The sequence below is a fragment of the Bombyx mandarina genome, chromosome 02, assembly GCF_030267445.1.
Source record: "Bombyx mandarina strain Sakado chromosome 02, ASM3026744v2".
Taxonomy (NCBI): domain Eukaryota; kingdom Metazoa; phylum Arthropoda; class Insecta; order Lepidoptera; family Bombycidae; genus Bombyx; species Bombyx mandarina.
The window spans coordinates 960,657-975,595 of NC_143209.1; the positions used below are offsets into that span (position 1 = coordinate 960,657).

The 14,939-nt window shown below is 38.6% G+C and overlaps 1 protein-coding gene across 13 annotated transcripts in view; it reads left to right on the forward strand.

Moving 5' to 3' along the window:
* Positions 1 to 33: 33 nt before the first annotated feature.
* Positions 34 to 14,939, forward strand: part of Sin3A (SIN3 transcription regulator family member A) — a 42,315-nt gene continuing 27,409 nt past the window's right edge. For 11 of the 13 annotated variants that reach the window (XM_089732705.1, XM_089732736.1, XM_089732743.1 and 8 more), the window contains exons 1-2: positions 34 to 218; positions 11,388 to 11,500. In XM_089732705.1, coding sequence (XP_089588831.1) covers positions 11,426 to 11,500 — 75 coding nt within the window. In that variant the 5' untranslated portion in view covers positions 34 to 218; positions 11,388 to 11,425. Of the gene's footprint in view, positions 219 to 1,309; positions 1,492 to 6,905; positions 7,521 to 11,387; positions 11,501 to 14,939 lie in introns of those variants that run through there. The other 2 variants (XM_089732709.1, XM_089732715.1) reach the window with 2 other exon arrangements.

Consider the following 14,939-nt stretch of genomic DNA (forward strand, 5'->3'; position numbering starts at 1 on the left):
CCCGGGCGTCAGCCGCCAACCCAAACCAACAAAAACCAACAGTTCGCATTCGGTCTCTATCGGCGTAGGACGTTTGCTCAACGTAATGTTAAATTATTCTATGCATTTGAAATTCTTTAAAATCTTAAAGATACCTTAAAAACGTTTGCTATTACGTCGAGAAGTGACGTTCCTGTGATTTATTCGTAGAAAACCGAGAAATTCGAGCATCCAAAGAGGTGAGTGACTGGTTGTCAGATTGCGTCTGCCATTCAAAGCTAATTGTCTATACCATTTATCTATTTTGTTTTGCTTTTTATCTCACATTTTATAGAAATATACCTACAAAGCACCCTTTGCAGACTAGTTATACGCATTGGCCCACACCTGTTCAGATACCATACGTTAACCTTTTGCCGCACGCATAATTAGACCAATGTAACTTCTATTTATGTAACGTTGCAAAGAATTCTTCTTATCACTTGAACGTGTTATGTGCAGTTAGAAAATCTCAATTTCATAATGGTAAATGGCGCGCTGTCCAGTTTCAGACGACCTGGCAACATCAAGCGCGCTAACTATAACAGAAATAAATATCTAGATGTTCTTGTTATTATCATGTAACCGGCATTTCCCTTTGTTTTCCGTGTGAAACCCTCCTTTGTCCTTCGGTAGGGAGCGCTCGATGCGCGAACGTAGAGGAATTTCGACTCTAGAAAAGCGCCATAATACATTGATGATATTGATATACATTAATAGGTTGGGCCATTCGCTCGCGTCGTCGTTCTTACAGCGCCTGTGTTTGTGCGTATCTACGTGGAGGACGTCAGTGTGTTCGTGGTGTAGTTTGTTTATACAGATAGCTACGGAATTCTCGTCTTTATCCCGTTGGCACGTAACATGAAAGTCGAGCGCAGGTCGGCGTCCTCGTCGCTGTTTGTCTATCGATCTCTGCGGTGGCCAATGGCACATGTCGGTACGGTCGTGCGCGGCCGCGCCTCGGTGAAAGCCGGCCGTTCGCTCGACATTTTACAATTTATGTATAAATTCTACATTAAATCAGCTTTTCAACACTATACCTAATGTCTTATCGTTTCATGAATTGTTACGTTACATGCATTGCAGTCACCACCCTTCCCTCTCCATATACAGAAAACCACATGATCTACATTATATTTTCAAATAAGAAAAATACGCGGGACTGTATGATGATAACATTATAAGATAGATAGTGTTTTGTGGAGCCTTGCTTGGAGCTCGAGCGTCACGGCGCTGCGGGGTGGGGGAGGAGAGGGAGGGCCTGAAATAGAAGCGCGGCTTGGAGCGTGCGACGTGGCAACGTCGCCTCTGCGACCGAGCTCAGTGTCGGTTCAAAATGGCGTCTGTGCGTGATCAATACTGTGATATTTGCGTTAAAAATGTGGTGTGTGTGGTCGCAGGACGGCATAAATGCTACCCTGGATCCTCAGGGTGTGCACCCCACACCCAGCCCGGGCTGTCACCCAGCTCACAGTACGTATTACAAACATATTGCGCCGACACTCATCGCTTCATGTATCTAGGTATGACTACCCATATGATTCGTATGGGCAGAGCGACTGTACTACAACCATGCAGTATATTGATAATACCTACACAGCGCAAGCCTTAAAGAAGCTCCTAAATATTTTATTATATTACGGTTATAAATGCCTAGACAAGCAAAAAATGTGTCATTACAACGAAACGAATTGCACCATGATGAGGCATGATGTTGATTACGTAATCCCAGAATAATTTATATTGGACCATGTGCTCGTATTGGAAAGGCAGATTTGAAAGTAGCAAATTGAGAACTTTATAGTGTTTCTTAAAATCTTTTAAATTTGGATTACACAGGTTTAAATATAAAACAAAATGGCGGCATACGTGTCCGTATTTAAGGCGTAGTAGATTAAAGTTGGCAACGTCGCATTTCGCGCGCGCCCTCGCGGTGATTGTAAGTAGGCATGTTGATTCGATAAGAAGTTCCAAGGCTAACAGTTTTCGTATTTCCAATGTTTACAACAATGGATAACTTGAATGCGTGATAATAAACGAATAAGTATGTATTCTTGACGTTAAGAATAATTTATTTAATGTCAGTAAAACATCGTCCTACGTATAATAAACACGTTAAAAGGTCAAATACTAGTGAGTATAAGTGAGTAAGTAGAGCAAGAGTATAAGTACTAAGTAGAGTATGAGTATACAAACTAAGATGATTCACTATTTATTAGTTTGTGATGGACTGCTTTTGTTCTTAACTGAGAGACTCTTAACATTCTTAATTTTGACCATAACCTGAACAATATAATATGCTTCTTCAATAAATTAGTTTCTTAATTGTAATCAATTAATTTACAAATATGTTTCGGAATAAAAACTTAAGGCTGAACCTTAAAAATTTTGGAAATCTTTTAACGTTACTGGGTTAGGTTTATCAAATGAAATAAATTAAATCCCTGTGATAGTTATTATCTTAGGCTGTTCACCCAATACCTTTGCCTTTAAAGTTAAGTTTAGGCAGTTAAATTAAAAAAAGAACTTCATAACAAACATTTGCTTACGCACCGCTTAAATTAAACTAATTATGGATTTCAATCGAAAAACAGACTACACAGTGGCTACCAGTAAATCGTTAAAGAGACTGTATTCGATTTTTTGAATCGATATTCGTTATTACGATGTACTTAGTAAGTCTGTCACCACTTCGATAAAGCGGCACGACACGAGAACCCTCTCATTGTGGCCGCCGGTAACTACATTCCCGATCTTGCGGAAAGAATGGAAAGCAGTCGACGTCGCCCCAAACACGTCATTTCGGATCCTCCCGATCCACTAACGGTGCTTTTAGGTACCTCAAGCACCGGTCACCGTTCTCGTTGAACCCGTCGCTTGCAACGAAGGGCTCGTCGAGTAAATTAACCCTCAGACACAGCCTACTGAGTTTCTCGTCGGATCTTCTCAGTGGGTCGCGTTTCCGATCCGGTGGTAGATTCTGCGAAGCACGGCTCTAGGGTTCGTGTTAGCAACGTCGTCAGGTTTGAGTCCCGCGAGCTCACTTACTAGTTAAGGTTACACTGAAATAGCCGTTCAAGGCTATCAGCTTAGGTATGAAAAAAAAAGTCTGTCACAATAAAGAATTTAAAAAAAAACAAATATCTAGTCAAGTTTCACTATAAATTAGATGGTCGGCTGATCTCATCTTCGTAATAACCAAAAGGTTTAGTGTGGGACATAATATGGAAAGAGCATTGGAGATACAATTCAAATAGGTCACTCATCACTTTTTATTATTATTATTCTCATTATCCTCTCGCAGGTCTGCTGGAAGAGATTTCTTAAAGAAATAAGCAGTGCCTTTGTACATAATTTTCCTATTACTCTGTACTATGTCTTGTTTTCTGTGTGTACATAAATAAATAAATAGGTTTTTTAGTCCTACCTACTCTGGTAACATAGGGGCTTATGCCAGCATAACCGGGGAAATAACAACAGATCGTGTACCTACTATGTACTGGTTTGTGTAGCGAAATTTAAATGCGTCTTTGCCATATTAAAAAAATAGTTCGCGCGGTCTTGCATGAAATCACGTTAATAACTTCCTTATTTCCAAACATAGTTTTTGTTTTCATCGGTTTTAGGTGTAAAAAGATTGTGTTTTTAGTCTCGTTACAAGCTTGAAGTATTGCGAAATTGTTATTTAATATGACCCTTTTCTTCGATGTTTTCTCCACCATTGTTCTTTATAACATAGCACTGGTTTTTTTTTGACAATTAATGCACAAATAGGGAGATATCCTTCAAGCGGGCTGATGAAACAGGGCCGGTTGCGTTACCACTCAATTCACGTATGTATTTTGATATTTGAGGTCATCAGCGCAAAAGTGGCCTAACCCACAATTTTTTTACATTCAAGCATATATGACGTATATTGGAGTTTATTTAAAATATAATAAATTTTTATGCAAGACCGGCCTATCCGTAGTTTCGTCCATAAATAACAGATAGCTTTGTAAACATTATTTTTGCGCGAATTGTTTTCTTGCTTACTCAAATTTAAATTCATGAAAATTCAAACCTAATTGCCTGTATACTAACTATGATAAGCTTAGGTCAATTTGCGCTGACGGCCTCATTTCTACCTTACTTAAATGCACCGATCTGGTCGGCTGTGCTGGTCGACCTATGTTCCGACTTTGAATCGAACAAGCCAAACTTCAGAGGAACTTCCGCTAGACCAGTGGTCGGCAACCTGCGGCTCTTTGACTCCTGGTCTGCTGCTTTTCCGCGATATTTCAAACACGAAATATTACTTATTATCTTTCCTCGTAAGAGACCAGTACACATTTTTCAAACACAAGGCTATAACAGCATAAGTTAAAAATAAGGCTTTGAATAAATGTTCAATTGTGCATTATCTATATTTGGCTCTTATAGTTGACAAGGTCGCCGACAACTGGCCTAGATCGATCTGAAAATTTCATCAGCCGTTACGGAATCTATGAGGAATATACACCGATTTATATATATCTATACTAATATATAAATCAAAAGTGGTTTTTACGGATAATCCGTTATAAATAATGAATCGTGCATCCGATTGATTTGAAGCTTGGTATCCATGTAGAAAATACATGTACTTAATGGATAGGCTAATATTTATATGAGTGTTGGACTCCCTGCACTAGTTGTGGGGATGAGAAATAATAATGTTTATTTTAAATGGCCAGCGAAACGGACGGTGCAGCTAGTTTTTAAATAAAGATAACGAAGAAAATGTCCGTGTGACATTTCGAGTTCACAGCATGTTGTTTTTATTTATTTATTTATACAGCAGGAATAGATTTGCTTTTCTGTTACGCATTTCACGTTTTGATGAGTTTAATACTCTTTATCACTCATTGTTATAACGTGAATGACGCCGGATGATGTCAGCTTTGGCTGAGAAGTTGCGACTCTGACATCTGCGCACCTCGTATGCAGTTCAATTATATACTACTCAATTAACCTATTTACTGGTGGTAGAACCTCTTGTGAGTCCGCGCGGGTAGGTGCCACCACTCTGCCTATTTCTGCCGTGAAACAGTAATGCGTTTCGGTTTGAAGGGTGGGGCAGCCGTTGTAACTATACTGAGACCTTAGAACTTATATCTCAAGGTGGATGGCGCATTTACGTTGTAGATGTCTACGGGCTCCAGTAACCACTTAACACCAGGTGGGCTGTGAGCTCGTCCACCCATCTAAGCAATAAAAATTCCTTCGCTCTGGTAGGTTCTACTCAGCGATCTTTCCTTTAGATTTTTTTTCTTAACCTAGGGTCCTTTCCTAAGGAGCTATTACAACTATGCGTGGTGAGCTCATGGGCTCAACCTGAGGAAATTGCTTATTTTGAGCACTGCTTCACTGAATCTACCATCACCGAATCTGAATCGCGACCCACACTGAGAAGATCCGTCGAGAAACTCAGTGGTTAATTGTAGATGTCACTTGTAAGATGCTGCCACCATTTTTTTTATTGCTTAGATGGGTGGACGAGCACACGGCCCACCTGTTGTTAAGCGGTTACCGGAGCCCTTAGACATCTACAACGTACCTTACGATATAAGTTTTCTCACAATAATTACAACATATTCTTATTTCATTGGCCGTGCTACATACTGAACAATACACCAAAACCACAAGAATAATGAAAGCACCATTGATCATTTAAAATGTTTACGTTGATAATAAAATGCGTTTAAATTGAATACTAAAACGTCGACTTAAAAAGCACAAGAAATTATTATTATACTTAAAAGTATACAAAAGTAGCTAATTTCGATTTGACTCTGTTCGGGTTGATTACTATTAAAGTTGTGATCAATCAATCGATAAATATTTCTTAGATTTCTATGTTTAAGTTGTCTAATAATAAGACGTCCGGTGCATTCGTATATAGCGATGCAACGGTGTTCGAATCCCGCAGGCGGGTACCAATTTTTCTAATGAAATACGTACTCAACAAATGTTCACCATTGACTTCCACGGTGAAGGAATAACATCGTGCAATAAAAATAAAAACCCGCAAAATTATAATTTGCGTAATTACTGGTGGTAGGACCTCTTGTGAGTCCGCACGGGTAGGTACCACCGCCCTGTCTATTTCTGCCGTGAAGCAGTAATGCGTTTCGGTTTGAAGGGTGGGGCAGCCGTTGTAACTATACTGAGACCTTACAACTTATATCTCAAGGTGGGTGGCGCATTTACGTTGTAGATGTCTATGGGCTCCAGTAACCACTTAACACCAGGTGGGCTGTGAGCTCGTCCACACATCTAAGCAATAAAAAAAATAAAAAAAAATTATAAAATAAAATGAGTCTTAAAAGTTGTTTGTCTGAAAAACGTTTGCTAACAAGATTTTGTTCTACTCTATTTTAAACAATTGCAATTGTGTTGAATATACCTTTCGGACCAAAATTATGTACTTACCTTTTATATGAGTAATTGGGGTACTAAAAAACTATAACGAACCTACATGGTTAACCTACATGGTAGTAATAAATTCGTTTTGATAATTGCACGCCTGATCATCTGCATAAACCGCGTGGTTCGTATTGAGATCTTTTTGAGCGCGACCAATAAACCTTAGAGCTTAGTGCCGAAGCTGATATTGTGGCTCAGTCCGTACCGCTCAACCCAAGCGAACCGGTTTCGGCAAGCGAGCTAATCCGCTCAAAACATGCCGCTCTCATAACCGTCCGCGGCTTAATAATTAATTAAGTTTATTAGTTTTATAAAGGTTTTATTAATTAGAAGATGTTTCAAATTCCTATTAACGATTACGGATGCAATTTTAACGATTGTTATCCTATCTAGTATATTAATACTAAGTTTTAAATCTAATTTCCTTTTGTATGTTGAGTCGCATGCGTGCAGAAAAGGCGGGAATCGGACGCGAAACGCCCGGTTGTGCTGTGCCTCTGCTCTCGGTCGCAACTGTTGTATAATTTTAGAGAAAGGAGGTTTGTTTTGGTCCACCACCTCCGCGGCAAGGAGTTTCGTGGCATTTCATATCGCGGCACGTCCGTTTCGCTCGCTATTATTCGGAGGCGACGTTGCCGCTCCGTCCCGCGGCTCCAGCTCGATTATTTGGCTCGACCAAGGCTAGTCGTGAACAGTAGAGGCGGTTCGAGAGCAGTCAGTCTACCGCGCAGCTTGGTGCGCGACGTTTGTCCGAGGGCTCCGCTAGCCGCCCTCGTCATCACTGAGCGCTTCGTATGTGCGACAGAGACAGCGTATAGAGTGAAAGAGATGGCGCAATGGCAGTGTCGCAACCTCGCCCACCTGACCGTGTTGATGCCGCGCTCAAAAAAGTTGCGCCGTAGCGCTATTTGGAAGCGCACGAATGTATCAAGTCGGAGCGTGCCGTGATATTTTATTGTTCCTGTTTCTTGAATTACAACTGTTCTTTTAAAACTCAATTAAATCTTGCGTTAAGAAAAAGAGAAGTCCTTCTTGTGTTCGTCAATAATCATAAGGTACGTATCATTGTTGAATTCTAGATACGGCACTGCTATTTTAGGCAGATTTTATCTCGTTTAGATAAACTGCGGTCACGTCTCACAATCTAGGTTAATTTTTGCTCTAATCAACGTTAAATTGAAACACAGCGGTTCGACAGATGTAATTATTGGTATTTTAGTCGCCATTTTATGCGACGGTGACGAATGCTACTGTACCGTCCTCGTTTCTAACATGCCGAACAAAACCGGACTTTACCACCTTACTCTAAAAGATGATTATCTTTTGAAACCTAAAACCAGATCCGCCAGTGTGAGTAATAATATTTTTTTAGTACATGGAATGAAGATCGTTTTATTGTATTCGAAAAAGGCGGGACTTTCGTATCGTGACGGATTAATAGATTCAAGACTTTTAAATGTTAAAAAAAATATTTCTTTAAATTTACACCAGTGAAAGAGTTTTTACTATATGCGCTTCTTGGTAGATGCACAAATAAGAGCCAGTTTTTATCAACTTACAGGATCGGTTTTTCAAAACCAGTGGGAGAGTTACGATTATGAGATTCGAAATCCAAACTCCTTTCATCACTTCCTTCCGTGTGTTTTAACTTAGGACGCGTAAATTTCAATTTTAGTTGCATACCTAATTAACAAAGAACATGGACAGACTATTACTAAGTACCACTTCACATATTACCTTCAGCTTACTAATAAATGACTTGCATAGAAATATTTTTTTCATAATATACCTAATAAGCGTTTACATCAAATATTTACGGCCAAAGATTTTGAACTTGTCAACCAAACTCGCTCGAGCGTGACTCTTACTGGGATGTGACGTCATCATTGTTTGACAGCCTACTGACGTTATTGACGTTTGAAAAACTATTGTCTCTCATCTCTCATGTCGCATTCATTTCCGATTTTACATTTAGTTTTTTGGTGTACATTACTGTGGAAGGATGTCTCGTCCGTCTTGATCTGAAAGTTCAGTATTTTTGGTTAAACAGATAGTGGTTATTAAGTATTAAAAAGGTTCTTCTTTGTTAAAGCAGGTAAATAAAAAAATTTACATTCAATTTACAATAGGAACTTTGAGCATAACATATTTTAATAGGTTAGTACCGAGTACATTTCTCAACCAAGTTGTTTGCGAATGGCAGTATTTGTCAAAAGAAAATTCACATTTCATTTGAAAAAGGATTATGTATAAATTCAGAATACCATAATCTTGTTTGTTTCAAAATTAAAACTCTATATCGCCTCGTGGTTTAAACATCTTGCTTTAGGATCACTAGTGTACTTAAAATTTATGCAATAATTAAATTATCCTTTAAAAAATTATTGGAACCTAAGTTTAAAGTAAGCATGGTGGTGAATATTGTTTACGATATAGGACCATGCAAACCTTCGATTTGGCGGCAGAATTGTATGATTGTGACGCCATGTGTTTTTAAATCAAAACACGTTAGCTTTTTTTTTTGGTATTTTTACGTATCTCATCCGCATTTATAAAAACAAGCTACAGAAGTAACCTCATGCTGTGTTTTTAGGTTAAGTTTTGTTTGCCATGCCTTTTTAGCTCTGGTTTATCAAAGCTAACTCCTATTAACTTCAAGCTCTCTGATTTTGCTGTTTTATTGTTAACTGTACACTCACAAGCTAGTTCAAGACCAGTGAATCCTTTAAAATACTTAAAATTATTCTTGCATACAGCTTTGTAAATACGTCCATTAAATTCTACAACATGAACATTGATTTTTAATTAATAAAATCTACTTTCAGCTCTTAACGTGTTCCTTGACATGATATTTGTGATTGATTCGTGTATTGAGGCCATTCGATATTTTGACAAAATATTGATTTATTATCACAAAATTATTAATGATTGTATACAAAACAGTTTAAAAAAAACTTGGATTTTGTTCCACACTAAATTTTTAGAATATATTTTTTTGGTAGAAATGATAAATACAGTATTCATTTGATTTGTTATAAAATATGTTTGCAGTGATTACATAAATGTGTACTACTGATGTTCATGATACAGCATATCTACTAATAATTGAATATAGGAAGTTTGAAAATATATAAACATAACATTACATAATAACTTTTTTAATCTGGTGATTCTTTTCAAGATATTGTGCCAAAAATAATAATAATAATAATAATAATATCAGTCCTTAATGAAGCATGTCCAAATTTTCAACTGAATCAGTCATCTTAATTGAAAATAATGTTGAAAGGTTTTATTGCACAGATACATGTCAAACTAAACTGTGGTAATCCCCAATTTCCCGCTGCTAACTTCCATAGGTTTGAGCAGCTGCGTACAAGGGGTATATTATTGTTGCATTCGACAATCATGATTCAATGACCCTGTGTTCTTGGGATCTGTCGATGTTACTACATTGAAAACTAGGAATTTCACGGTTCTTCTTGCAATTTGTATAATTTAACACTAGGGAATGCTTTGAGGAATCATTTGAGATGCATCTCTTCGAGATCATTTATGGGGGGTACCAAGTAGCTCTGAACCCCCTCAAAAATCTTAAGACTGCAATCAAAATGTTTTATAGTAATCTAGTAATGTCAATATAATATGTCAGTCACAAAGCTTGTTTATTTACATTTCTAAGTAATTGTAAACTTCACACATGATTATCAATTTATTCCCATATTATTTTATACTTGCAGCATTTTATTTTCATTACAAACTTCCATACTTCTTTGTAACAAAGGCATTAAGTGACATGAACTTGAACAAACTAAAATAAAAATAAATAAATTATTCTTGTTAATTTTAATTATTTTAAAGAAATTAAGACTGAATATAGATGTTATAATTAACTCATTCAGCTTCCCACTATAACCTCTTAGCACTTCTATTCCTAAGGCAGATGTTAGCAAATTCTCTCAGGCTGAACCCGGTAAGATATCCCACCAGTCAGCAAAACCAGAGAACCCCCTCTAAAACTACCGACAGAAAAGTACCCAAAAAACCTTCTTTGTTCGTAAAATAAAAAGTAATCGTTATTATTTTGCTTATAATTTGTAATTGTAATAACAGGTAACAATGGTGATGAGTGGTAAATCTCAACTGTTTTGTCATAAACCATTTTATTGGGACAATTTTGTGCTTTATTTTATCAGTGTTCGATGCTTATCTAGAGCAACCAAGCACTTAAATTAAAGATTTGTAAAGCACACTAAAGCTTAAAGCTTGGCTGTAGTGAAAAGCTGAATACACGAAATATATTTCCTTCTAACAAAAGTAGTACATTAGATAATTGAAATAATTAAACTCAAATGTACACATACAATGTTTGAACACATAAAAATAAAAGCAAGAAGGAGAAAAAATTACCCTGAAAAGAGAAGGATTGGACATAAGTAAAATAAAAAAAACAGTACAAAATAAAAGTTTTGGTGTACTGCACTGATTAGTGTAGGAGGTAATTAAAAATAGTGTAAATGTTTAATTTTGGTGATTTTTTTATTGCTTAGATGGGTGGACGATCTCACAGCCCACCTGGCGTTAAGTGGTTACCGGAGCCCATAGACATCTACAACGTAAATGCCGCCACCCATTTTGAGATATAAGTTCTAAAGTCTCAGTATAGTTACAACAGCTGCCCCACCCTTCAAACCGAAACGTATTACTGCTTCACGGCAGAAATAGGCAGGGCGGTGGTACCTACCCGTGCGGATTAACAAGAGGTCCTACCACCAATAATAATGATATCGTCTCTAGATGCCTTTTCCTATGAAAATGTACATTGTGATGCTCACCAGGTTAGAGCCCCGTGAGCTCGAAAATTGTAATGATTGATGATGATGAAAAATTGTGATGATTTAAACCGTTATGTTTCGTTTCAGGTGATCGGGTGATGGCCGAAGGCTGATCGTTCGTGAAGATGATGAAACGTACGGGCGTACCCCGGCTCGGTCCTGATGAACCGTCACCTTTGCAGGCCCAGAATGCAGCCCAGGTAAACTTAATCTGATAAATAGTATAAGTTTTTTAAAACCGTGATCGACAACAAGCAAACGGTTTTAAGGGTGCAGCCGCGTATGCCGATACCGACGTCGGAACGGAAGATTGGTCATTGAGGCTATTAACCTCGTCACCATGATGCCCAGGTTGGACTCTAGGTCTTTGTTAAAGAAATTGGTAGTGCTTCTTGTTAGTCTGCACGGGTAGGTACCACCACCCCGCCTATTTCTGCCGTGAAGCAGTAATGCGTTTCGGTTTGAAGGGCGGGACAGCCGTTGTAACTATACTGAGACCTTAGAACTTATATCTCAAGGTGGGTGGCGCATTTACGTTGTGGATGTCTATGGACTCCAGTAACCACTTTATACCAGATGAGCTGTCAGCTCGTCCGCCCATATAAGCAGTAAAAAAAAGGCATTTGGTATATAAGTATTTGTATGTTTTGGCACTGCATAACGTCGGCGCATACGATTGAGGAATAAGCTCCGGGTACTATGTACCTATGTTCAAACTTGCCTTATTCGCATTTTTTTCCCTACCTAAGCTAAATAGCTTTGAGAGGCTATGTCAGCGTGACCGGGCGAGTAGGTGAGCTCACGCGGCTCAAACCGGAAGTGTTGCTAACACTGGCCCTAGCAAGAGCAGTGCTTCGCAGAATTTACCACCGGATCGGAATCACGACCCACTGAGAAGATCTGGCGATAAACTCAGTGGGCTGTGTCTATGGGGCTATGTCACTGTCATTATTGATGACTATGAGCAACGGGGCCATTGTATAAGAGAAAAGCTCTTGAAAGTAGTAAAAAGGATGCAGATAACCTTCCTTCGTATTCTTGACATCTGTTATACAGCTTAGGCTTTATTCAACACAAAGTTTGAAGAGGCCAGTCTTCCCACGGATGGCATTCAATAACACGTAACCAATAAAAAAAAATCATTACGCAATTTATTCGTGGATTTAAATGACGTCTAAATTACTTAGGCTCTTACTTAGTCAATCTTTATAGCCATACAGTTTTAAAAAAACACAACGGTTTTAGTTGGTATTTGTTGGAGATATTGTCGAAAATAGACGTAAGGACGAAGTTTAAGAAAATAAGTTTAAATTCAGTAGAAACAGTGTAATATTATGTTACTTACCGGTCGGAAAGGCGTTGTATAAGATGGCGCCATTACCAAAGTGTGTAGTAAGTATATCATCGCTACATAGTATAAAACAAAGTCGCTTTCTCTGTGCCTATATCCTTATGTATGCTTAAATCTTTAAAACTACGCAACGGATTTTGAAGCGGTTTTTTTTAATAGATAGGGTGATTGAAGAGGAAGGTTTATATGTATAATAACATCCATTAAATAGGAGAGAAATCAATAATAAATTATAGTTTCCGAAGCGAAGTGAGGGCGAGTCGCTAGTTATTATATATTACCCTGAAGCCCTGGGGGAAGATTGCTTGCGAGTTTGTATACGCAGTTTTCCCGCGTGTCTCTCGCACTAGAGTTTAATAATAAAGCGATACGACAACAAAAACTAAAGCCGGTGACTAAGCGTTTTATTTTAAGGAACAAGATGTCGGAATATATTCTGTGATATGTACGTGAGATATTCTGTTTGCGAATAGGTTTTTTTTTAATTGCATATATGGGTGGACGAGCTCACAACCCATCTGGTGTTAAGTGGTTAAGGCTACAACGGCTGCCCCGCCCTTCAAACCGAAACGCATTACTGCTTCACGGCAGAAATAGGCAGAGTGGTGTTACCTACCCGCGCGGACTCAGAAGAGATCCTACCTGTGGAGCTTATACTATAGTGGTATTATATTCTATGGTTTCTGATAGTGTTAGGACTTGATTAAAGCCATTTTAACAATTTAAGCTCGCCAACGAGAGGGGAAAAGTTATTTCGTTTAAGCGACATTTTTACAAATGTACATGAGGGCCATTTAAATGATCTTCTATATATATATATAAAAATGAATTGCTGTTCGTTAGTCTCGCTAAAACTCGAGAACGGCTGGACCGATTTAACTAATTCTGGTCTTGAATTATTTGTGGAAGTCCAGTGAAGGTTTAAAAGGTAGGTAAATGAATGAAAATGCTCGGAATTTAATATAAATAACAATTTTGTTTTTCCTTTGATGTGTGCCCCGTCGGACGTATTCCTTTTATTTGTTTTAAGTTTATTTTACACAAACGTTTAGGTCTTTTATTTATCGATTGAGGCACTACGAAGTCTGCCGGGTCAGCTAGTACCAAATAAAACTCACATGCTTTTCAGCGCTCGATAATGTTATTTCCGACGTTTACAATACTTGAGATTATCATGTTTTCGTGGTCGCGAATTACGTCATTAAAATAGTAATATTATAATTGCGTTTTAGTTGTGTTGTTAGGTGCAAAAGAATATTAACATTTTGTTGTTTCGTTCGTTTTCTGTTTGTATTTCTGTCGTCCGCTTACTACGCTGTGTCACTTCCTTATGGATCCATCAGATCCAATAACCTTTGCCTTAGACGCCATCAGCTGTAACACTAGGAGCAGGCTTACGGACCCCGGTAACCGTACCCGTCGAAATCGACAAAGAGTTCGACGTGCAACCTAACCCATGCATCAGCTCGCTGAGTTTCTCGCCGGATCTTCTCAGCGGGTCGCGATTCCGATCCGGTAGTAGATTCATTCGCGTTGCAGCTGTTCTTGAGTTGTTAGGTCTCCTTCGGAGGCGCTCGGGCAGCTGTTAGCAAATCCCACCCCTCCTGGCAGAGCTTTTGCTCGCCCACCTGTCCTGGTGAAACTGGAAAGGCCTCAGGGCCATAAAAAAAAAACTGCTGTGGTTAATAATAGCCTTTGATTTGCGGACCAATCCGATGAACGCTGCAATAAATGTATCTTTTGTTTTATTTATATGTGTGAACAGTGAAATTTCCACGGTTAGCTGTGACTATCTGACGATTGGATCGTAATGCGTATTGTTGAGAGACGATTCGCGAAGCATTCAGAGTATTATTTAATTTGTGTGCGTTGAAAAAGAAAATTGACGTGTTTTTCACGGGTTTTCTTATTTGCACGATTTAAAAACTAGGAGCGAATTCTCCCTACCTATTGCTGGTAGTCTAAGAGGCTATTCCAGCAACGCACAGACGGGTAGGTGAGCTCACGGGTTCAACCTGAGAGACTGCCAACACTAGCCCTAGCAAGAGCAGTGCTTCGCTGAATCGATCGGAATCGTTAAAGTCGCCGTGGCCTAAAGGATAAGACGTCCGGTGCATATATGTTGAGCAATGCACCGATTGGCTTCCACGGTGAATAAATAACATCGTGTAATAAAAATCAAACCCGCAAAATTATAATTTTTGCGTAATTACTGATGGTAGGTAGGTATCTCTTGTGAGTCCGTGCGGGCACCACCACCCTGCCTATTTCCGCCGTGAAGCAGTAAT